The 24,813-nt window shown below is 54.6% G+C and overlaps 1 protein-coding gene across 1 annotated transcript; it reads left to right on the top strand.

The window, feature by feature from the left end:
• Positions 1 to 13: 13 nt before the first annotated feature.
• Positions 14 to 5,460, top strand: LOC132321810 (maestro heat-like repeat-containing protein family member 2B). The gene is made up of 11 exons (XM_059835239.1): positions 14 to 48; positions 517 to 621; positions 847 to 970; positions 1,923 to 2,023; positions 2,454 to 2,606; positions 3,162 to 3,307; positions 3,555 to 3,717; positions 4,014 to 4,210; positions 4,826 to 4,963; positions 5,155 to 5,266; positions 5,422 to 5,460. Exons 1-11 carry the CDS (start codon positions 40 to 42, stop codon positions 5,458 to 5,460), a joined length of 1,287 nt encoding a protein of 428 aa, XP_059691222.1. The 5' UTR covers positions 14 to 39.
• The last annotated feature ends 19,353 nt before the right edge of the window (positions 5,461 to 24,813 follow it).

Genomic DNA, 24,813 nt, shown 5'->3' with positions numbered 1-24,813 from the left:
TTTCTGGAGGCAGAGGTGACCTCTGCCTGCTTTGATGACATGGTCCATGTGAGTAGCCGTGGGGCAAGAGGGAAAGTGTTTCAGGGGCAGAGAGTGGAGGCCTTAGAGGGTGTTAGGAGGTGGATACCTTTCCTGCGGGAATGTGGGGCTTTGGCTCCTTGCTCTGAGGCTGTGCGTCTGGCCGGGGCCAGGGGCTGAGCTGGGGGACGGGAGCGCCCGGCCACTGCAGCCTCAGGCCAGGCAGAGCAGTGGGCCCTGATGGAGGGAAAGCCCAGAGCCAGCCCTGAGCTGGCTGAGAGCAGCCTGGAGGAAGGCTGGAGTGGGGAGACGCTGGCAGTGTAGCAACAGCAGCCTCAGGGCAGAGGCAGCTGGAGGGAGCGAGGCAGTGGAGGCAGCAGTGCCAGTGCTCGGTGGGGCTGGGGTTGGCACTGGGAAGGGGCCAGAGAAGGAGGGAGTTGGAGAGGGATCTCCGGGAGAGAAAGATGCCTGTTGTGAGAGAGATGCACCCTGCCTCAGGTCCTGAAGGGCTGGCTCACCTCAGCCAACGAATGGGAGCGGGAGAGAGCCCTGCAGGTTTGTGCCCATGTGCTGGGAGCTTGCAAGGAGCGATTCGAGCTCATGGTGAGTAGAGCCCCCTCGCGTGCCCTGGCGCCCTTTTCCCACCATTCATGGCCCCAGAAGGGAACCCTGCCCAACTGGGTGCTGGGTTTTGGGGCTCCAGGGATTACGGGGCAGCCCTTCTGCCTGCCCCTCTGCCCAGTCGCTGCTCAGGGAGCAGGATGGGCGATAGAGGCGAGCGGGTGCTGGGGCTGCCTGCGACCCTTTTCCTGCTGCTCTCCCCTGCAGAGAGGACGTCCTTGCAAGCGGTTCGGCTCCCTGGTGGGATTGCTGGCAACTCTGACCAGCGACTGCCTGGCCACGTCCCGCCAGAGGGCATGGGTCTGCCTTGGCTACCTTCTCCAAATGCAAGGTAAGGAGAGTGGGCGCTTCCCAGCCTTGCTCAGCCTGATCCTCCCTCCCTTCCCGGCCTGGCACCACTGGGATCCTGCAGGGCCAGGCCCTGTCCCCAGGAGGGAAGCGGGAGGCAACGTGCTTGGCTGGTTTTGTGCCCCCACCCTGTTAGCCCTCTGCCTCCCTGGACATGTCAGGAAGGATCCCTGGGAGAGGGTCGCTGAGTCCCACCTCCACAGCGCATGTGTGCAGTTGGTCAGGGCCATCCCCCACTGCTGTCTGAGAGCAGGACATTGCCACCAATGCTGGGGACTGTCCCCCTCCATGTCTGCCCCCCTCCATGTTCCAGGAGAGACAGAGGGTGGTCAGACAACTCGCTCGGATGAGGCCCCTGACATTCCAGAGGGTGCCTTCCCCCTTGCTCCCTGCCTTGAGCCTGGAGAGACAGGCAGCTCCCCAGGCAAACTATCCAAACTCATCGCCGCCAGGGAAGAACTCTCCTGCTGAGCACAAGAGAGGAAACCAATTTGCTGCCCAGAGCAAACTGGGCAGGGAAGAGGGATCTGAACTGCAGGCCCGGGGCGTGCCGCAAAGGGTTGTGTTTGAACCGTTTCCTCTTCAGGCAGCAGGGTCTGCCTGTGCTGAGGCAGTCACGGGGAGGTTTCCTGCCTCCCAGAGACAATGGTGGCCTGTGTGGGAACAGGGGACACAGCTGCTGGGATCAGAGGCCAGTAGCTGCTGAAACCCTGAAGCCCCAACAAATGGTTCGAGGAGGAAGAGGGCTCTTTCCAGCCCGGGATTTGTCAGCCATTTATCGGGCTCAGGAAATCCTGCTGCACCGAGTTCAGGAGGGCCCTGGGTTTCCCTGTGGCTTTCACTGCCACCCCCTGGGTTCTCCTTTAGCAGTATCTAGGGCCAGAGGTTGCCTTTCTGTGGGCGTGACTCCCCTTTTCTCCTGGTGTTTGTTCCAGCTAGGACCATGGAGGTGGTGCCTCAGGCAGATGAGATCAGGTGCCTTGGTGAGGAGCTGAACAGCCCAGACACCGTGCAGACCTGCGCCAAAATAGCAAAGGTAACTGGCCCCAAAAGAGCGGGGTGGGGGCCCAGCTCCTGGGCTCCTGCACATCTCCCTGCTCCCCTCCAGCGTCCCTCGCTGTCTCCAGAGCAAGCTGTCCAGGATGGCTGTTGTTAGCAAGTAGCAGGAGGCTTTGAGACAAGACTGTCCTTCAGGCATGCTGGAGCAGATACCGTATATGTGTGCGTGTGTGATTGCTCTTGTCAGAATACAAATTTGGTACATAATAAGCAAACAACATGGGGGGCGACACTTCCCAATCGGGTAGCTGCATCAGATGTAAACAGCACTGTATGCATAGCAGGAGGAAAAAGTGATTGCCCCCTGCACGACTGCCGAACTAACAGTTCTGTCAAGTTTCCTTTCCATTCTGAATTGCTGGAGCAGAGCTGTGACGTGGTCTCTCTTGTTCCTGACTTCTCTCCAGGCTGTTTGCAAGTGCATCCCTCCAGCGCAGGCTACGGACTTTCTGACTGCGGTCCTGCCCAGCTTGCTGCACGTCACACCCACGTGTGTGAAGCCACTATGGAAGTGGGTGTTCATCTTCCTGGTGGAATGCAGGAAGGAAATAGTCCAGGAGGTAAAGACGACCTTTTTCCCATTTGACTTTGTCTTTGCTCCTGTTGGCTGTTTAACGACACCCTGTGCAGTTGGCACAGGCTCAAGAAATGCCACCTGTGTGTCGAGCCAAGGGGCTGCTGAAGGAGTCAGGTGCCCTTGCAGAGGCCCTGCAAGGCGACTTCAGGGTCTCAAAGAGCGTGTTTGGTTTTGCTCTTGCATCGCTACACACATGTGGGGAGAGTTCTTCAAGCGTTGGGTGTGAAACGTGCCCGTGTCCTCTGTGTGCACAAGGGCACGCAGCTGCTCGTACGGTTGGGCCCAGGCACATGCAGTGACTGAGTCTGTGCGTGTGAGCGCGTGCATGTGTGCGTACGTGTGCGCAGTTGCCAAGAGCACACCCAGCTCCAGACGTGAGCCAGGGCCAGGCAGGGTGGAAGGGGTGAGGTTTCAAGCTAGGTCTGGACCCTGTGTCACGGGAGCAGGCACTGCTCCTGTGCTGAATGACTGTGTCTGGGCCCCGCAGGAGGGGGTAAAGGATGCACCGAGCCCTTCTTTCTCCTCCATTTCCATTCAGGTGCCAAAAATCCTGAAGACCCTTTGCACCTACATGCGGCAGAGCACCCACAGGCCCTTCCTGCTCTGGGCCGTGTTTCTCCTCGCCCACTTTCACCAGGAGCCCGTCATCAGCAGTCTCCTCCGGAAAGGTCTGCCCATGGACAGGTACGTGCACCAGCCACTTCCCCACTGTAGTCAAACAGAGACCCCACAGCTTGCGTGCACTGGGGTGGCCCAGTTAAGAAGCAGGTCTTTTTTCTGCCTGAGCTGTCTTGAGTGTTGCAAGACTGCGTGCTTGTGTCTCTGCCGTGACTGGGGCGTTGTAAGCCCCATTGCAGAGGAGGAGAAGGTTTGAGGGCACTGCAGGACTGCGAAGATACGGGCTCAGGGGTGAACATCTGTTCCCTTGCAGTGACACGGTGGAGCTGTGGAGGAGCCTGGGGAGAAGCACCATTGGGATTCAGGTCCTGAGGTGCTTAGTGGAGAAACTAAACAGAGCACGAAACAACTGCCTGGGGACCAACTCCTCCGCTTGTGAGTGGCACAACCATGAGACTGCTCTGGAGACTTTGATGGTACGTTCAATGGCAGACACGTTTCTGTAGCTTTGCATCTGCTTTGTAACTCCTGCTTCGGAAAAGGGGGAGTCAGGTGCCCTTTGCAGATGCCCCTGGAGACTCCCAGGGCGCTGTGCTGGGCCGGCCTCAAGCAGTGTGGGGAGCTGGGACAGTGTTGTGCTCCTGAGCCACAAGGCTGTTGCAGAAGTGACAATTGCGGACAGTAACCCCCCTGCCCCAGGCAGGCAGGGGAACCAGGCTGGTGGGAAAAGGCCTTGCCTGAAGAGGGGCTTCTTGGTCACGGTTCTCTGCAGATCACCCGTGCCATCTCCGAAGTGGTGCTTGCCCTGAGGAGCACGGAGGAGCTCAGGCAGCTGCTTCCCCACCTCCTTCCCAGCCTCCTGAGGTGGGCCAGCGAAACCCTGGGCGAGGAGCGGCTGCTTTCCCCCCTGGGAGAAGGCGGAAGACAACTGTTCCTCAAGGGCCAGGTGCTTGAGGAGAAGCCGTGCAGGTAAGGAGCCGAAGGGGCAGATGGAGGGGCTGGCTTCGGTTCCCCTCGCCAAGGCACGTGCCTTTGTGGGGTTGAGGGAGGGCTTTGCCTGCCCCGCTTCCTAGATGAGCAAACTGCTCGTCGTGGTTGGGTTTACTTCTGCTCCTTCATGGGGAAACTCCAGCTCCCAGGCAGGAAGGTCTGAGGCAGCTCGTGCTGTGGACGGCTGTCATCTTGCCTTCTGCATACCCTTGCATGCACGATAGCTTTGCACTCCCTCAGCGGACCCCCACCGGGGGGGAGCGTGACTCTTGCGGGCAATGGCATCATTCTTCACAAAATGCTGGTGGGAAGAGGTATTAGGTGTTGCCTTGGTTCTCTAGCATGGAGTCAGTCCAGGGGCGTGGAGTTTCTTCTGCTTCAGTGGGTTTGGGGCATGATGAAAATGCCAGTGTCGTTAGCTGCAGTCTACGAAGCATCATTCCCGGGGTATTTAGCTCTGCTAAAGAGAAATCTTCCCCTAAACTGCAGTGATTTGATCTTTCTTTGGTTTTGTGGTGCTGCTGCTGTTTTGATTTTTTTCTTGTTTTGTTTGACTGTGTTTTGACTGGGTTTGTGTTTTGTTTCTTTTGCCAGGGTTTTCCTTATGGCTTTAGAGTTGGTGCTAGGCAAATGCATGGCAGAGAAGTGGATGCGGCTGCTCATGAATCGGGCAGCGTGGGCTCTCCTTGAAGACCCCCTGACCCATTCTGATGGGGTGCGTCTCCTGACCAGGTAAGAGCCTCAGGGATGCACATGGCTGCCTCCTGCGGGGCTGTGCCCAGGGAAATGCCTGCAGGACCCTTCCAGCATGCCTGGGAAGCCGTCCTGAGCTGAAGAATAGTATCTGCATTGGTGTACATGAATTTTGGCAACCTGGCCTTCCTGGGTAACTGTGTGTCCCTCGCTTGTGCTCCCTTGCGCAGCGTCCTGGTCCATGCTGGGCTTCTATCACCCTGTCTGAAGCAGACCCTCTTCCCATGGCTGGATTCCTGCTCAGTTAAGCTGCGGGTGACAGCTACAGCCTTCTTTGCTGAGGTAAGGCAGGGGGTGGGGAAGGAAGGGTTCAGAGGGTTTTAGTGAGATCCGGCTCCTTGGGACGTCTGTTTTTGTGGGAAGATCCCTGGAGCGGAGCAGACAGGGGAGCGCCTGGCCAGGACCAGGTCCCCACAGCACTGCCTGTGTCCTTCCAGCTCTCTTGGGACTGCAGCACAACAAGGACCCGCGAGTGAAGCAAGCACTAGAGGAGTCTCTCCACGATACCTGTCTCCAGCCAGCACCAAGGAGTTAATTAAATAAAGCTCAGCACAAGATGCCTAAAGGGCAGTGTATCTTTTTTCCCCCGATGGCACCCTTGTGCTTGGCGGGACCACATGTGGGTGACACCGAGGCTGGGGGCTGCCAGCTGCATGGCCCCTCCCGGATCTTCGTGGGCTGGGCACAGCGCAGTCATGCCGGGACAGACCCCAGAGCAGGGGTCTCCCCATGGGGTCCTGGGGCCTTGCCTCCCACTGCCCATGGGGATCCCCTTGCCACCCCTCCCACCACGGCACGACCACCTCTGGCACCAGCAAGGGCTGGCGCAGGGAACAGCCCAGGAGAGCCCTGACCATACCACCACAGCAGGCTTTGCCCTCCCCGGTGTCCTGCCATGCTGGGCCCCCCCCCCAGCACTTGCCCAGGGACACAGTGGGGGGGTATCAGGGGAAAAGGGGGGCACTGGGGGGAGTAGGGGGCACTGGAGGATGGGTGGGGAGAACCAAGGGAGGCACAGCAGTTTAGAGGGGTGTGGTCAGGGGGCAGAAGGGTGGCACTGGGGGACAAGTAGGGAATGTCGGGGGATCTTAAAGGGTCAGCTATGGCTCAGGGGCTGAGCAGAGGGACAGAGTGTAGCAGAGGGCTCTGGCTGGCCCATCGGACCCCTGCCCACCAACACAGGCCCCACTGGTGCTGGTCCCCAGCCCCGGCGGGCCTGGGCACATCTGCGTGGGGCAGGGGCAGCTCCACACAGGGAGCCCACCAGCAGAGATGCAGTTTCATCCCTCAGGCTGCTGGGCACCCTGGCCCCGCTGTGAGCCCATGTAAGCCTCCGGTCCCCTGTCCCGGGGGTCCCGTGTGTTCCTAACTGAAGACCCTGCAAAGATTGCTCAAACACGTGCTCCTGCCTTGCACAGTCACGTTCCTTGACAGAGGTGGGGCTGGAGCTGGAAGAGGGAGTCAAGCCCCTGACTGGGTGGAACACCAGGCCTGGGGAGGGTCCTGCTGTGGAGGGGGCACCAGCAAGGGCCGAGGTGCTGGGGGTTTCCCTGGGCACCAGCTGTGCTGAGGGCTCTGGTAGTCCTGGGAGGTGAGTGTGCCAGGCACGGGGCAAGCGACTGAGCTGGACCTTCTCCAGCAGCAGGCATTTGTATGAGGGGGGCTCAGAGGGACCCATGTCCTGCCCCACTGCTGCAGGTCAGTCTGAGGCACGTGTGAGCCCTGGCTCCCTGCACATCGGGCTTTGCGCTGCCCTCAAACGGTCTGAGCCTCCTCCCAACCCCACAGAGCTTCTCAGCCCTGCCGGTAACTCCTATTTCCCCCTGACTTGCCGCTCGCACGGACCAGACGCCTTGGTTCAGCTGCATCTCCTGAAAGAAAGCAAAGGACCAAGAAGCCAGAGACATGGGGAGAGAGGTCCCTGCAGAGTGGAGTCCCTGGAGATCATCCCTGGGTGTAACCAGAGAGGAGCAGACTAAGCCATGGAAGAGGCTTCTCACTTTATTAAAGTAACCTTCCTCCACACTGCAAGAGGACAGGCGAGGAGAGCAGAGTCCAGATGCATGGACCTGCACACGTTTGCTCTTGAACGGGGCTGGCTCGTGGGGGTGCAGCCTCCAAGACACTAAAACAGAGTGGCTGAAACCGACGGCACAGCACGTCTCACCCAAAGCCAGGACAGAAAGCCTGCACCCAGCTGCCCAAACCCCCCAGATGTGAACTGAGGCTCCTGCCCCAGACCAGAACATGGCCAGACAGACTGGGCAGGAGGTAGAGCTGCATTTACAGCACGGCCGCTCAGCTGCAAAGACCCGCTCCACCTGAGATCGTAACAGAGGCAGGCTGGCTGCTGCTCACACTTTGAGCAGGGGAGGTATTGATTGCCAACGACAACAACTCCACATCTGTCAAAGGCCACGACCCTGCCGTCAGCTGGGGAAAGATGGCCCAGACGGCCGGACAGGCTCCTCGGCTGGGTCCCTTACTGACCTCGCTGCACCTCCAGAACAAGAACCTTGTGCCGCATTGTTGCTGCGACCGGAATTGCCATCTCTAAGGTAGGAACTCAGCTGCAGGGCTTAGAAATGAAGAAGTAAACAAAGCTTGCCTCCATTTCCACCATGCACCATTCCTGTTCTGAAGCACGGTGTCTGCCATCTCAAATTACATCTCCCTGCAAACAGGCCCATCTCCCAGCAATAGGGCCAAGACAGGGTTATTTGCTGTCACAAATGTGATACTGTCACTTACGCTTATCTTGCAAATGCACGCTCAATTACTCTTGGACAGAGATTGTAACGCTCAACGAGCAGATGCAGAATGATGGAATAAACCGATCTGTGCTATGAGGGTGTATATGCACAGCGCGGGAGCAGATTACCAACCGGTAAGATCTTCCTGACAGAGATTTTATATTCTGCAAAGCTTAAGCTTTTTGTGGGAAAGTTTTGTATTTGCGAGAAAATCATTAGACTTTCACCAATCAGAAATACTTGACACAGTAGCTCCAACTCAAATTACTTCCTTTCCTGAAACACCTTGAAAAATTTCATATCAAGTCTCATGAAAAAGTGGAGTTTTTTTCCCAAATCACCTCCATCGCCTTATGAAAAATAGACTTTTGGCTCAGACCCACCGCTGTGGGCCAGGCCAGCCGCAGGACTTGCAACACACAAACCTGCACAGCCTTTCCCTCGGACACTGCCGCAGGGACCCTCACGCAGGTGGTAACAGGGAGGAAAGTACAGCCTGGGGTCAGGAGGGGAAAGCCTGAGAGGGAAGCAAGTGTGCCACAAACCAAAATATGTCTTTAACGTTGTAGTGACTCACCAACGTTGAAAAACATCAAAACTGAGGCATAACACAGAGCGCTCTGATTTCAGGAGAACCAGATTATTTGTAAATTAATTTCCACCGTGAAAATTTTCAACCTTAACATGTGGGGTTTGGGAAACCTTCCCCAGGAAAACTCCAGGACAGGAATCATAATTTTCCACCCCTTCTACTCCATCCAGAACAGCCCTGAATGAGGAAGCTGGACATCACTTCAACAATTTCTGCAACCTCTTGCAAGAACACTGGGTATTCTTCAAACCACAGTTACGGCAACACGGTCTTCGGGATGGGTCTTAAACTTCAGGAAACAAGGTGGGAAGTCTGAACCAAAAAGGTAAATAAGGAAAAGCCTTGGGGATGAAGTCACTAGGCTGCCTCAGCATTGCCTGGAGCAGCTCCACACGGGGACCAGCCCCACATTGGTTTTACATGGGCAGGATAGGACAAATTCATTTTAATACATACTAACTAATTAGTATGAAAGCAGATTCTCCCACACGCTGGGAGCCCAACTGTGCCTCCCCAATGCCGCACCTTAGGAAGACGGACGAGCACTTCCCTGTTTCTCATCCTCTCAAGAACAACCTTCTGCAAGATGCTAAAGCCCACGACATCCCGTCACCAGAAGACAGGAATAACAAGTTCCCTGTCCATGGACTGAGACGTTGCCTGTTCGCACTGCCCGCCGTTCACGTTGCTGTCCCTGTGCACTCGCACCTCTAACACACGTTCTTAAGAGAGAGGCTGTAGCCCTGGCTTCCAAGGGAATTATGAAGTCAGGGGCGAGGAGTGACAGCTCCAGTGTCACTGGCAAGTCACCCCTTCTGACACTAGAGGAGCGGCACATTACAGCTCCGGGAGCAGTGGGGAGGATCTCCTGCTGAATGGATTAATGCAGCACGAGGTGTTGCAAATCCCCTGAGCCCTTCCTCGCTCCCTCCACTCCTTTGTCTCTCCCCTCCTCTCTTCATTCACAATCACCTCCACATTAGTAACAAGCGAGTTGGAAGGCCAGTACGAAAATTTCGGAGCAGACCAAAATCCAAATGCGCTTTTGCCCATGATATTCTACCACTCCTCCGACTTACCTAGTCCTGTCCCAGCTTCTGCTCTTTTACTTGCTTTTCTCCAAAACAGAGGCATATCACATCCTGGAGAGGGGGTAACACCCCAAACAACAACAACAAAAAAGGTTTATTAAAGAAAGATCAAAAATTAGGTGGGAGGTACAGTGCCTAACAAACCTTTCAGGAGGAGGACTTCCAGGGAGAGTTTTCTGCCCACAAAGCACCAGCGCCCCTGGGAAGAAAACTGATCAAAACTGCAGCCACTGAAGGCCCTCTATCCCCTCCTCTGTTCTTACTCTATTTGATAATCGGTTGATTACTGGTCGGATTCCTTCCCTACTTTCAGTTCTGAGGGGATATTGCTTAATTCTTACAGGCCGCGCCCCTGATTTGAGCCTGACCATTACTGGGGAGGCATTTTTCGCTTTTCCTGGTATTTCTGAGGCCCATACCCCTGGATATACTTGGTTCTGGATTTCCTCAGGTACTTCTGAGCTAACAGGAGTATCTCTGAGGGCCAGACTCAGAAGTTCAATTAGCTGGTCATCCCCACTTGAAGTTCTACTTTTCCTTTCTCAAATTTTATCTCCACTTTTAGTTGTTCCAATAAGTCTCGCCCCAACAGAGGTTTTGGTGACTTAGGCACAGATAAGAATTTGTGTATTCCCAATTCTTTTCCCAATTTAAATTTAAGAGGTTTTTAAAAAATACGCCTTTTCACTTTGGCCAGTAGCTCCTCTTACCGTTACAAAACCATCATCCGTAGGTGTTAAAGCTTGGTTGATAGGTTTCACCTTGAGAAAATAAAATCAAGGACGGGGTCTGCCCTTTCTCTGTCATTCTGAGCAGCGGGGCTGCTGCCTCCGAGAAGCACCGCTGAGGCGGGAGGGGCCCCCTTGGGCGCTGGTTGGGGCACACACCACGCAGCACCGCGCTCGGGCCTCGTCACAGCGGTTTTTTTGGGCTCCAGCTCCCTCCCCAGCCGGGGGAGGCCGCGGGGACGTTTCCCTGCTTCCCCCCCATCCGGGAAACGCGGTACCGGCTCCCCCTCAAAACCAACATCAATTGCAACAAGGTATAATTCAAGGTTCCATTGAAGGGCCATTTCTCCTCATTATCCAATTTATACAAAGGCCACCACTGATGACCCAATAATGACAAAAATGGCTCTTCACATCAGTTTTCTGTATGTTCAGGTTAGTTCTTTCAGTCAGACACAGAAATCAGAAGTGATTTCTTCTTCTTTTGCTGAAGTAGTCAGTCTTTTAAGTAGTTATTGCTAAACAGTGCAGAAGCTACCAAAAGAAGTTGAAGCAGGTACTTTCCTCCTCACAAGCAGCATATCACTGAAGTGCTTCCCCTATTAAATTCTCTTCTCTACTCTAAAGGGTCCCTATTTTCCCTGCCCCCAAGGTAAACTCCAGAGCTATTCATGGGGTTTCAAAGAAAGGCACATGTAGTTTACCTGCCTTTAAAAAAAAAAAAAAAAAAAAAGGGGGACTCAGAGCTCTGAATGGAGAATGTTTACTAAACACTGTACAGACAAATTAACCAAAGAGCAAACGTTAATGGGAAAAGCTGGGAGCAGAATGAGAAGCACCACACAACTAAAGCTATCCCAAGCACTTAGGCCTCCATCAAGGACCACAAGCCCTGAGGCTGATGATGGCTCTTGGATGAGTTTCCCTCCCCCAGGTGGAAACACCTCTCAGAAACACTGTGCTCAGACCAAGGCAGGAAAAAGCAATACACACCCCACCCCCACATCTAAAGGCATGCCACTCCATTCAAAGGTAAATTTTGATTTATTTAGATGAACTGCCTGGCCAGTTTTAGCACCTGCCTCTAGAGTATACCGACTTCATCCACCCCTACCCACAAAAACTTTTGACTGAGTGCTGAGTAATGTGGAGAGTGAGGTGGACTTAGACGTGCTGCTACCACGGGACTGGATTTTTAACCTATTTACAAGTATTCGTTGCTTTGAAGCTGCCCGAGGGTCAGCATGCCCTCGCTACTGGAGGTTCTTGCTCTGCGCAGGCACTAAGGAAGACATTTCTGGCGACAGGTTATTTTAAAGCACAGCAGAACATACCGTTTATGACCTCCTGAGAATTATCTCCCAGACAGATCAGCAACAAGGGCAAAACTTGTATATGTAACATGCATTTGGGTTACGTCACTGTTAAACATGTTACAAATCTGTAATAGAAAAACTCACCTACACACTGTACGTAGGTGAGCAGACACTTCTTTATTGCAGCGCTGGACGCACAGGGGATCGCTCCACCTCGTGTGCGTGCTTAGTTTCTCTGCTACAAAAGTTATAGACAATCAAAGTATACATATTCATCACATTTCCAAGCAACAATTAACATACTCATACCATTTCCGAGAACTCATTAATATATGTAAATGCTCGTGACGCATGCGCCTCCAGGTACACAGGTGGTCGTCCAATGTCCTCTGGTGGTCGGCCATAGTCTTCCTCATCCTGTCCTTTAGTCGAACCCCATCTTTGCGCATGCTCAGGTTGGTTGCAAAATTCCATTCTTGGAATCTTCCTAAGTTTTCCTCGGTTTACCGACAAGGCCTACAATTTGTCATTCTCTTGACAAGCAAATCCTACCTATTCACAATGCTACATTGTTCAGCAGTTAGTTTATGATTAAATCACAGATAAATCATATCTAGTTACCTTCATACAGAATATATGTAATTTAATTTTTATTAATCGCTCTCTGGATTATACCATTCTACCAATATCCATCCTTAAAACAATCAATGGTTGTTTCTATTAATATTTATTGATTGGCATTCTTGATATTCGAATCAAGGTGGGAAAGGTAAGGAACTTTCCAAGCAGCATCACTGGCCAGGTCACATTGTTACGGGACCCAGACAAAACTGCTCTATTCGATTCTTCATCGTTCCCTGTCATTACGATTAGTAACATCTTGCTACAAGTAGGTCCTTAATACGGAACAGCGACTCCCTGGTGAGGTTCCTATGGTTATTGTTTCAAACGTAACAATCCTAACTTATACCTTTGTATTTTATTCTTTTATTTTTTAATCAAACTTAACCTTTCTATATGATCAAATCTTGATTATTTAAAAATCAGAGTATTTGCAACAAACATACACCACGACCAGCCATTTCACTAGACTGAAGGCTGGCAGCAGCGTACCAGGACAGTCCTTTCTGGTCACTTCACTCCTGGGTAGAAATCCTACAGACTTCCTTTAGTTCAGCCCATAAAACACCACCTAATTTAATGCCAGAAATCCAAAGAGCTACAGTAAGGGTTTGGGTTTGGGGTTTTGTTTTTTTTTTTAACACAGCATGGCAGATAAAAAGCAAGCAAACAAACAAAAACCCCCGGTAAACCCCTGATGCACTAATGAGGAACAAAAGGTTGAGCCCAAGCTCAGTCCCAGGGCAAGCAGGCTGGCAGAGGGGAGAGGACGCTGCTGGGGGACCGGGCTGCGGGGCAGGAGGCAGCCAGGGACCAGAGCTCTGCCGGCACTGCGGTGCTGCTCCAGCCCGGCACGGCGGCTCACCCAGCGGGACCCGGCAGCTCTTCCCTCCGCAGACCCGTTCTGCTCTGAACCCGAGCTGCAGCTGCGTGTCCGCAGCACCCTGCCTTCAGCAGCACCAGAGGGGAGGAAACACCGACCCGGAGCAGACACCAGGCCTGTCCCACCTGCTTCACACGGCATCCCTGCAGCTACAGGCACCTCCTGGAAGGCCGGAGCATGCAACCACCGTTTTTAAATGTCTTTCCACAAAGACCAGGCGATGACAGAACAGATTCAGAGGGCGAAAAGGGGGGAAAAGGAGGAGGAAATCGGTCTGCCTGGCTACATGAGATCGGTACAAGAAACAACGAGAGATGCAGGACAAAGCAGAACTGAGCAGGACCTTGAAGGCGAGGTGAAGAAAAAATAAGCAAGTTGAACTACAGAAGTGTTCGGAAGAAGAACTATTTTGTTTAAATCTCAAATAATTCTTGGTTAGTAATTCCTTATCAATTATTCTGATTATTAATTTTATTTTCACACAGGCATTTTTTCAACATTTAAGAAGATGCAGCTGTGAGAAGTGCACAGCACAGAGCAGCCTGTGACAGTCCCCGTTGTCTCCTTAGGACGAGGAGCAGCCCCAGGAGCTGCCCTTGGGCAGAAGGACGGCGCAGGAGAAGCACGGAGGAGCCGCTGCAAGGAAGGAACCGGGGACTCGCCGAGGCTGCCCAGGGATGTGTGTCACTGGGGCAGGAGGGCTGGGTCAGGGGTTGGGTACCGGGAAGGGGCAGCAGCAAGGCTGCCTTAAAAGCCTGGGTGCACAGGGGACCCCAGAGAAGCACCCAGGAGCGGTCACCCAGCAGCGAGGTGACAACCGGCAGGCTGGCAGCACATCAGGCGGTACAAGCTTGCAGAGAAAAACGATGGCAATTAGTGACATCGCATTTATAGCCATCAACAGCCACAACGTTACTGCAGTTATTTCCAGTCTCAGAGCAAGTTCTGCTGCCATATTTCCCAATCAGAAGCACTCCCAGCTTCCCAGCACATAGAAACTTTCAGCACGTTCCAATTACTTCTTGTACCTTAATGACTTCAGGTTTCTGCTCCGTCCGCAGGTGTAAGGAGATTATTTTCTGAATGTTCGAACTCGAAAAACCAGACTTTGTCTTTTGAAAAACGTGCAACTGAAAAGCTCACAGCAGAAACGGAACTCTCTCCATCCTGGAAGCCAGAGGAGCAGCAAGGCTCTGCAAAGGCGCTGGGCCCCAGGACACCCCCGTGCCCACCCCCAGCCTCTCCCAGCACCCGCGAGCTGTGGAAACCCGTCCCGCAGGCAGAAGGCAAGAACCCGCCCGGGGCCAGCTCTCGCCTCCCGGCTTCGTGCCGGCTTCTGATGGATGCACCTTGGCTCCGGGAGCTCCCACCCTCTGCAACACCACTCTGAGGCTGCTTCATCACCCTAAAACCACCCAATTCACGTCACCACAAAGAGCAGCAAGCATTGAGCGTGTCCTTTTTTCCACACTTGAACTAAAGGGCGGAAATTAACTTTCCCTCCGTTCATCCGACCGACAAACCGTATGGACACAACGTACCCTCACGGACACCAAAAACCTGCCCCGCCGCGGCCCCGCCCGCCCTCATGAATATTCATGAGCCGCCGCTCAGGCCGGCTCCGCCCCCGCCGCGGGGAGCCCCCGCAGCGCGGCCCGGCGGGGAGCGGGGCCGGGGGAGAACGGGGCGGCGGGGGGACGGGGACGGGGACGGGGACGGGGACGGGGACGGGGACGGAGCCGGGCCGCGGGGCGGAGGGGCGGAGGGGCGGGGAGCTGCGGGGCGGGGGCTCCCGCAGGGACACGCTGCAGCGGGGCTGCTGCCCGCCGCCACGGAGCGAAGTGCGCCGGGAGGAGGGGCCGTGTGCGGCAGCGGGACCGGCACCGAGACACGGCCTCTGCCGCGGCTCTGCCGCTGCCACCCGTCACTGGAGGAGCGCTGGGTAACGACTGCATCATCGACGGCGTGACTATCCAGAGTCCTCTCCTCCTCAGGATGCCTCCTGCCCCCTCTCCTCCTCCTCTTCCACTTCTCCTCACAAGCCCTTGTGCTCAGGAGTCCTCCTCTTCCTCCTCCTCTTCAGGAGTCCTCATCTTCCTCAGGAGTCCTGCTCCTCCTCCTCCTTTATAGCAGTCCTCCCCCTCAGGAGTCCTCCTATGCTTCCTCCTCAGGAGTCCTCCTCTTCCTCCTCCTCCCCTCCCCTCCTCTTCCCCCTAAGGAATTCTCCCCGCCCTCCTCAGGTGTCCACTCCCTCTTTCTCCTCAAAAGTTCTCCTCCTCCTCCTCCTCCTCAGAAGACCTTATCCTCCTCAGGAGTCCTCCCGCTTGTCCTCATGAGTGCTCCTTCTGCTCTATACAAGTCGTCCTCCTCAGGACACTTTTCTCCTCCTCCTACTCAGGACTTCTCTTTCTCTAGGTTCTCCACCTCAGGGGTCCTCCTCTTCCTCCTCCTCCTCCTCAATGGTCCTCCTCCTCTTCCTCCTTCTTCTCCTAAGTAGTCTTCTTATTCCTCCTCCTCCTCTTCCTCAGGAATCCTCATCCTTCTCCTACTCAGGTCTCCTTCTTGTACAGAATTCTCCTCAGGAGTCCTCGTCCTCCTCAGGAGTCCTCGTCCTCTTCCTCCTTCTCCTAAGGAGTCGTCTTCTTCCTCATCATCATCAGGAATCCCCCTTCTCCTACTCAAGACTCCTTCTTGTACAGAATTCTCCTCAGGAGTCTTTGTCCTCCTCAGGAGTCCTCCTCTTCAGGAGTCCTCCTTCTATTCCTCCTCCTCAGGAGTCCTCCTTCACCTACTCAGAAGTCCTCCTCTTCAGGAGTCCTCCTCCTTCTCTTCCTCCTCTTCAGGAGTCCTCCTATGTCCTCCTCAGAAGTTCTCTTCCTATTCAGGAATTTTCCACTTCTTCATCAGGACTTCCCCTCTTTCTCCTCCTCAGGACTCCTCCTTCAAAAGAGTTCTTCTCCTCAGGAGTCCTCCTCCTCCTTCTCAGGAGACCATCTCTTTCCGCTCCTCAGGATTCATCCTTCAACTCCTAGGAGTCCTTCTCCTCCTCTTCCTCCTCAGGAGTCCTTCTCCTTCTTTCTCCTCAAGAGTTCTCCTCATCCTCCTCAGGAGTGCTCCCGCTCATCCTCATGTGTGCTCCTTCTACTCCATACGAGTCATCCTCCTCAGGACCCTTCCTCCTCCTCAGCACTTCTTGTCTAGGTTCTCCTCCTCAGGAGTCCTCCTCCTCCTCAGGAGTCCTCCTCCTCTTCCTCCTTCTTCTCCTAAGGCATCGTCTTCCTCCTCCTCCTCCTCAGGAATCCTCCTCCTTCTCCTACTCAGGATTCCTTCTTCTACAGAATTCTCCTCCTCAGGAGTCCTCGTCCTCCTCAGGAGTACTCCTCTTCAGGAGTCCTCCTTCACCTACTCAGAAGTCCTGCTCTTCAGGAGTCCTCCTCCTTCTCTTCCTCCTCCTCCTCAGGAGTCCTCAGAAGTTCTCTTCCTGTCCAGGAGTTTTCCACCTCTTCATCAGGAGTTCCCCTCCTTCTCCTCCTCAGGACTCCTCCTCCTTCAGAGTTCTCCTCTTCTCGAGTCCTCCTCTTCCTCCTAGAGGAGTCCTTCTATTCAGGAGTCCTCCTCCTCTACCTCTTCCTCCTCAGGAGTCCATCTCTTCCTCCTCCTCAGGATTCCTCCTTCACTTCCTCAGGAGTCCTTCTCCTTCTCTTCCTCCTCAGGAGTCCTCCTCTTTCTTCTCCTCCTCCTCAGGCCTCCTCCTCCTACACAGGATGCCTCCTTCCTCAGAGTTCTCCTCCTCAGGAGTCCTGCTCTTCCTCAGGAGTACTCCTCCTCAGAACTCCTTATCTTCCTCCTCCTCAGGAGTCCTCTTCCTCCTCCTCCGCCGCCTCCTCCTCTGAAGTCCTCCTTCACCCCCTCCTCAGGTGTTTACCTCTTCCCCCTAAGGAATCCTCCTCCTCGTCCTCCTCAGGAGTCCACTCCTTCTTTCTCCTCAAGAGTTCTCCTCCTCCTCAGGAGGCCTTATCATCCTCAGGAGTCCTCCCGCTTGTCCTCATGAGTGCTTCTTCTACTCGATAGAAGTCGTCCTCCTCAGGAGCCTTCCTCTTGCTCCTACTCAGGACTCCTCCTTTTCTAGATTGTCCTTCTTGGGAGTCGTCCTCATCCTCAGGCGTTATCCTCTTCTTCGTCATTCTCTCCTCCTTCTCCGGAATCCCCCTCCTTCTCCTACTCAGGACTCCTTGTACAGAATTCTCCTCTTCAGGAGTCCTCATCCTCCTCAGGAGTACTCCTCTTTCTCTTCCTCAGGATTCCTCCTCCTTTTTTCCTACTCAGAGTCCTCCTCTTCCTGCTAAGGAAACCTCCTCCTCAAGAGGAGGACTCCTTCTCTTCTTCCTCAGGAGTCCACCTCCTCTTCCTCCTCAGCTGGCCTTATGCTCCCCAGGAGTCCTCATCCTCATGAGTGCTCCTTCTACTCTAGAGGTGTCGTCCTCCTCCTCCTCCTACTCCTCAGGACTCAATTCTTTGTCTCGATTCTCCTCCTCAGGAGTCCTCCTCCTCTTCCTCCTCCATCTCCTCAGGAGTTTTCCTCCTCCCCCTCCTCTAGACTCCTTTTCCCCTTCCTCATGAGTCCTCCTCTTCCTATGGTGTCCTCCTCCATCTCATCTATAGGAGGTCTTCTCCTCAGGTGTCCTCCTCTTCCTCCTCCTCCTCCTCTAGAGTCCTCTTCCTCATGAGTCCTTCCTCTTCCTGTGGTGTCCTCCTCCATCTCATCTATAGGAGGTCTTCTCCTCAGGTGTCCTCCTCTTCCTCCTCCTCCTCCTCTAGAGTCCTCTTCCTCATGAGTCCTTCTCCTCCTATGGAGTTGCCGTCATTGTCATCCTCCTCCTCCTCCACAGTCCTTTTCCTCTTGAGTCCTCCTCCTCGTCTTAAGGAGTCTTCCCCATCCTCCTCCTCCTCTGTTGGAGTCCTTGTCTTCAGGTTCCCCTTTCATACTCCTCCTCAGAAATCCTACTCCTCATCCTCAGGAGTTATCCTCTTCCTCATCGTTCTCTTCCTCCTCCTCTGCTTCCGCCTCAGGAGTCCTTCTCCTCCTTTTTCCTGGAGCCCTCCATGCCCTCAGGTGTCCTTGTCCTCCTCCTCCTCTTCTTCTTCCTCCTCAGGAGTTTTTCTCCTCTTCCTCCCCCTTCTCCTTCTCCTCAGAACTCATCGTAATCCTCATCCTCCTCAGGAGTTCTCCAGGCATCTCCCGGAGTCTTTTAACCTCTGCTTCAGAGACATGAGATCCCAGGTAGCAGCCCCAGACTCCTCCAAGGAAGCTACCCGAGATGTCTTTTCTCTCCTTTAAAGGAAGCTCTCTCCTCTGGGATGCACCCGAGACTCCTCCCAAATATCTCCCAGAGAGTTCTGACTTCTGATTTAGGGACGTGGAATCCCGGGTAGCAGCCCCAGACTCCTCCAAGGAAGCTACCTCAGATGTTTTTCCTCCTTTAGAGGAAGATCTCTCCTCCGGGATATGCCTGAGACTCCTCCCAGGCATGTCCCAGAGTCTTCTGACCTCTTCTTTACGGTCCTGAGATACCAGGTAGCAGTCCCAGACTCCTCCAAGGAGGCTACCTGAGATGTTTTTTCTCCTTTAGAGGAACACGTCTCCTCTGGGATCCACTCAAGACTACTCCAAGGCATGTCCCAGAGTCTTTTGACCACTTTTTATGGACCTGAGACTCCACATAGTAGCCCCAGACTCCTCCAAGGAAAATTCACAAAATATTTTTTCTCTTTTAAAGGAAGTTCTCTCCTCAGGGATCTGCCCGAGACTCCTCCCAGGCATCTCCCAGAGCCTTTTGACCTCTGCTTCAGGGACATGAGATCCCGGGTAGCTGTCCCAGACTCCTCCAAGGAAGCTACCCGAAAAGGTTTTCCTTTTTTGGAGGAAGCACTCTCCACCAGGATGAACCCGAGACTCCTCCCAGGCATCTCCCAGAGTGTTTGGACCTCTGCTTCAGGGACCTGTGATTCCAGGTTGCATCCCCAGACTCCTCCAAGGAAGTTTCCTGAGATGATTTTTCTCTTTTAAAGGAAGATCTCTCCCCTGGGATCCACCCAAGACTCCTCTCAAGAAGATCCCAGAGTGTTTGGAGATACGCTTTAGGGACATTAGTTCCCGGGTAGCAGTCCCAGACTCCTCCAAGGCAGCTTCCCAAGTATATTTTTCTCCTTTGGAGGAAACTCTTTCCTCTGGGATCCACCCGAGACTCCTCCCAGGCATCTCCTGGAGTGTTTTGACGTCTGATTTAGTGATGTGAAATCCCACATAGCAGTCCCAGACTCCTCCAAGGAAGATACCCAAGAAGTTTTTCCCTCTTTTGGAGGAAACTCTCTCCTCTGCGATCCACCCGAGACTGCTACCAGGCATATCCTGGAGTCTTTTGACCTCTGATGTAGTGACGTGAGATCCCAGGTAGCAGCCCCAGACTCCTCCAACAAAGCTTCACGAGATGTTTTTTCTTCTTTAGAGGAAGTTCTCTCCTCCGGGTCCACCCCAGACTCCTCCGAAGCAATTTCCGGAGTCTTCTGACCACTGCTTCAAGGACCTGAGATCCTGGGTAGCAGCTCCAGACTCCTCGAAGGAAGCACCCAGAGTATATTTTTGTCCTTTGGGTGAAACTCTCTCCTCCAGGATCTGCCCAAGACTCCTCCCAGGCATCTCCAGGAGTTTTTTCACGTGTGCTTTAGGGATCTGAGACCCAGGGTAGCAGCCCCATACTCCTCCAAGGAATCTACCCAAGATGGTTTTTTCCTCTTTTGGAGAGCAGAGTGGATGGGCAGAATCACCTCCCTTGACCTGCTGGCTACGCTGCTTTTGATCTAGCCCAGGATACAGCTGGCTTTTGGGCTGTGAGCGCACATTGCCAGCTCATGTCCAGCTTTCCGTCCACCGGTACCCCCAAGTCCTCCCCTGCAGGGCTGCTCTCAATCCATTCATCCCCCAGCCTGTATTGATACCGGGCATTGCCCCGACACAGGTGCAGGACCTTGCACTTGGCCTTGTTGAACCTCATGAAATTCGCATGGACCCACTTCTCAAGCTTGTCCAGGTCCCTCTGTATGGCATCCCATCCCTTTGGCGTGTCATCTGCACCACTCAGCTTGGTGTCATCTGTAAACTTGCTGAGGGTGCACTTGATCCCACTGTCTATGTCATTGATGAAGATATTAAACAGTACTGGTCCCAGTATGGACCCCTGAGGGACACCGCTTGTCACTGATCTCCATCCGGACATTGAGCTGTTGACCACTGCCCTCTGGATGCGACCATCCAACCAATTCCTCATCCACCGGACAGTCCTTCCATCAAATCCATCTCCAATTCAGAGAGAAGGATGTTGTGGGGGACTGTGTCAAAGGCCTTACAGAAGTCCAGGTAGATGACATCCGGAGCTCTTCCCTTGTCCGCTGCTGTCGTCACTCCATCATAGAAGGCCACTAAGTTGGTCAGGCAAGACTTGCCCTTGGTGAAGCCATGCTGGCTGTCTCGAATCACCTCCCTGTCCTCCATGTGCCTTAGCATAGCTTGTAGGAGGATCTATTCCATGATCTTCCCAGGCACACAGGTGAGGCTGACAGGTCAGTCATTCCCAGCATCCTCCTTCCTGTCCATTTTAAAAATGGGTGCAATGTTTCCCTTTTCCCAGTCACCAGGGACTTCACCTGGCTGCCATGACTTTTCAAACAGCATGGAGAGTGGCTTGGCAACTACATCAGCCCATTCCCTCAGGACTCCGGGATGCATCTCGTCAGATCCCATAGACTTATGTACGTCCAGGTTCCTCATGGGGTCACGAACCTGATCTTCTCTTACAGTGGGAGCGACATTGCTCCTTCAGTCCCTGACTTGCGGTCCATCGATAACCACCAGTGGCAGTCGTGATGGCTGCGTCTGGTGGTGATGGCTGCGTCCGGCTCAAAGCGGGTTCAGGAGACAGATAACAACACAATAGCCAAGGGTTGATGTGGGCAATGCGCCCACCTAACCACAGTGCTGGTCAAAGTCCCACTCAAGCCAAATCTGGAAGAAAGAAACTAAGATCTCTGTGGTCGGTATGCAAATACGACTAGGAGTCAGTCATCTTACCCCCATAAATAGTAAGCAGCCCAAGAGACCTTTGAGCTCTCCTGCACGGCAGCGGGCTGCACGACGGGATCTCCCCTTGAGCAGGGACGCCTCCCAAGGTTACGCCTGCCGCAGAGATCCCTTACGCCTCGGTGTTGGGAGAGTCCTTGCCGCAACAGATCCTCGGTAAGTGACTAATAGCTTGCTAAACTTTGTAAGCTTCACTAAGATTATATCTTTGATTGCTTGTGCACGTATAATCCTTTAGACATAAACCATTGACCAAGTCCAAGACTAAGTTTGGAACCAGCCGCACCTAGACTCCTCCGAGGGAAGGAGTTTAGAATGCAAAGGGGGTCCTCTCTGAACCTCGTGAGTCAGCGGGAGGGTCTCCCTAACAGTTCTGTCTGACCCTGTCATCTATGCAGTAAATAATCAAGTGTCCCTTGCCATCGAATCTTGTTAAACCACTGTCACATTTACTGTGAAACAGAGATTTAACAAGGTTTGATATCAATAAACATATTGCTGCTTCTCTCTTAGGAGCGAAGTGCATCTATCACGCCATCCACGACACGCTGTCCATTACCTGGCTTAAGAAGTTATCCTCAGTGCTCTCCAGGAGTCTCCTGCATCGCCTACAGCTCGCTGTGCTACTTTTCCAGCAGATGTTGGGGTGGTGGAAGTCCCCCAGCGGGACGAGAGCCTGCGGGTGCGATGCCTCCTGTAGCTGCAGCAAGAAGGCTTCTTCAGTAGGCTCCCCTTGATCTGGTGGCCTGTAGTAGACACCAACCATAAGGTCACCTTTGTTTCCTCGGTCTCTAGTTTCACCCACAAGCTTTCAACTTGCTCGTGGCTATTCTCCAGAGACAACTCTTCACAACCTATCCATTTCTTGACATAGAGGGCAAGCCCTCACCCCCTCCTTCCTTGCCTGTCCCTTCTGAACAGCCTGCAGCCATCTATAGCCCCACTCCAGTCATGGGGTTCCTCCCACCAGGTTTAAGTAATGGCAACTAGGTCGTAGCTTTCTAGCAGCACGGTGGCCTCCAACTCCTCCTGTTTGCTGCCCATGCTGTATGCATTGGTGCAGAGGCACTTCAGCATGTCACCTCCTCAGAGGAACACACATTAATTCCTTTGAGGTATTAAAAGAAGCGTGAGCAGCAGGTCAAGGGAGGTGATTCTGGCCCTCTACTCCGCTCTGGAGAGACCCCAACTGGAATACTGCGTCCAGCTCTGGAGTCCTCAGCACAGGAAAGACATGGACCTGTTGGAGCAGGTCCAGAGGAGGGCCACAAAAATCATCAGAGAGAGGAACAAATCTCCTATGAGGAAAGACCGAGAGAGGTGGGGTTGTTCAGCCTGGAGAAGAGAAGGCTCCAGGGAGACCTTCTTGCGGCCTTTCAATACTTAAAGGGGGCTTATAAGAAAGATGGGGAGAGACTTTTTAGCAAGGCTGTAGCGATAGGACAAGGGGTAATGTCTTCAAACTAAAAGAGGGTAGATTTAGACTTGATATAAGAAGGAATGTTTTACAATGAGGGTGGTGAGGGATTGGCAGAGGCTGTCCAGAGAGGTGGTAGATGCCCCATGCCTGGAAACAGTCAGCTTGGACGGGGTTCTGAGCAACCTGACCTAGTTGAAGATGTCCCTGCTCATGGCAGGGGCGGGGTTGGACTAGATGACCTCTAAAGGTCCCTTCCAACCCACAACATTCTATGACTCTGTGATTTCACTGTTGTTTCCCTCTTGGCTCCTATTACCTCAGGAGCCCCCAGCTCATCTCCGTAAGACTTCACCTGTGCTGCCCTGTACCCAGCACATCTCAGAGCAACGGGCTGAGGGCCCTCGCTAGCACCCTGTCCCGCTAACCTTGGCGTGTCATCCCACAGCTTGTCAGGGCAAGCCTGATATCATCTCCCTCCCCTTCCAAGTCTAGTTTAACGCTCTGTCAATGAGACCCGCTAGCTCGGCAGCAAAGACCCTCTTCCCCCTTTGAGAAATCCCATCCGACACCAGCTGGCCTGGTGCCGTGTCGGCCTTCCCATTATCAAGAAACCCCAAACTGTGATGGTGACAGGAGTCACAGAGACCTGTATTAACAGACCGGCTCCGTCTGTTTCCTTCCAGCGCGCGGCTCCCCCAGCCCAGCTCCGTCTCAGCCCCCCGACGCCCCCCCACCTTCCTACCTCCCCCCGCAGCTCTCCCACCGGGCCGAGCAGGCGCTCCGCTGGGTCACCCCTCCGCAGCTCTTCTCGCTCCCGCCCGCCGGCACCAGCCCCAGGCTCCGGCACGCCCGGCAGCCCGAGGCCCGGGCGGCTGCCCCTTCTCGGGGGGGCTCTCTCCGGCTGCCGCCGCCGGCCTGGCGAGCGCAGAGGACGCGGCTTTCTGCCGGCGGGGCACCGCAGCCGAGCTCCTCCCGGCTGCCACGCCGGCCTCGCCCGCTCCGGGCGCCAGCGCTGCCCCGGCCGCTGTCGAGAGCCGCGGGGGCGGCCGCGGCCCGGCGCGCCCAGACCTGCCGCTCCGCTCCGCTCCGCTCCGCTGCGGGCCGGGCCGGCTCCGGAGCGGCTCCCCTCGGCCACCGGCCGCTCCTGTCCGTTACAGCGCGGGGCGACCGCCCGCCGCCGCCCCGGCCCCGCCCCGGCCCCGCCCCGGCCCCGCCCCGGCCCCGCCCCGGCCTCGCGGCGGCTCTGGCGGCAGCTGCCGGCGGCTCTCTCCGCGGCCCGGGCGCTTCCCGCCCCGGGAGCCCCCCGCTGCGCCCAGACCTGCCGCTCCGCTCCGCTCCGCTCCGCTGCGGGCCGGGCCGGCTGCGGGGCAGCTCGCCCCGGCCACGGCCCGCGCCTCTCCGCCACAGCCGGGCAGCGGCCCCAGGCCCCTCCGGGGGAGCTTCCCGCGGTGCTGGAAGCAGCTCTCTCCTGCGGGACCCGCCCGCCACTCTGCCGGGCGGAGGCACCGCACCCCCTCGGCCGCCCCTCCTGCCGTGTCTGGGACCGCGCCATAGCGAGGGGGTTCGGGTGTCCCCGGGGACGGGGACGGGGACGGGGACTCACCCCGGTCGCTGGGACACGCGTCCTGGCGAAGAGGACGGTGCTGTGCGAGGGCCTTCGAGGGGGCGGTGACACGCGGAAACAAACTTCACAGCTCACACAGAGGTGTAAAGCCGACATTGGTCTATTGCGGTCCCGGGTGCAAGGGGATTTCTCCTCCTGACATGCACAGCGGGTTAAAATCATGACAGGTATTTAAAACAGTTAACAAAGTTAGTTACGCCTCCTGGTGCTACCCCTTAATTAACTATTGGTTAATACTGTTCTTACCTCATCTTAAAGTTACAGTTCTCTTTTAATTCACCACGCATGCTCAGAGAGTAGGGGGCTTAATTGGGTTGGGGCTTTTCTAGCTAGGAGGTGTGTTCCTTAGCATTCTAATGACATTATAATGAGACGAGTTAACTCTAGGGCACTGTTTTGGCAGTCCATTCTATTTTTCTACGATTCGTCCTTGTGCTAATCGTTATTGCTAGTTAGCAGAGAGTTAGTGAAGACAGTCTTTATCTCTAATATGTCTAAGTGCCAGGTGGAGTTGTTATGAAGCATCTTCTTTACATTCTTCTAATTCTTCTGAGTTGCTTTTAACACTTATTTTTCAAGATGTCCTGTAACATTCTCCCCTTTTCTTTCCCCTAAGCAAATTCTTTGGCGTTTAAAAGTGGTTCGTTATGTTTCATCATTATTTTTA

This window comes from Gavia stellata, unplaced genomic scaffold (genome assembly GCF_030936135.1).
Source record: "Gavia stellata isolate bGavSte3 unplaced genomic scaffold, bGavSte3.hap2 HAP2_SCAFFOLD_120, whole genome shotgun sequence".
NCBI lineage: Eukaryota > Metazoa > Chordata > Aves > Gaviiformes > Gaviidae > Gavia > Gavia stellata.
This window is presented reverse-complemented; position numbering and strand designations above follow the sequence as displayed.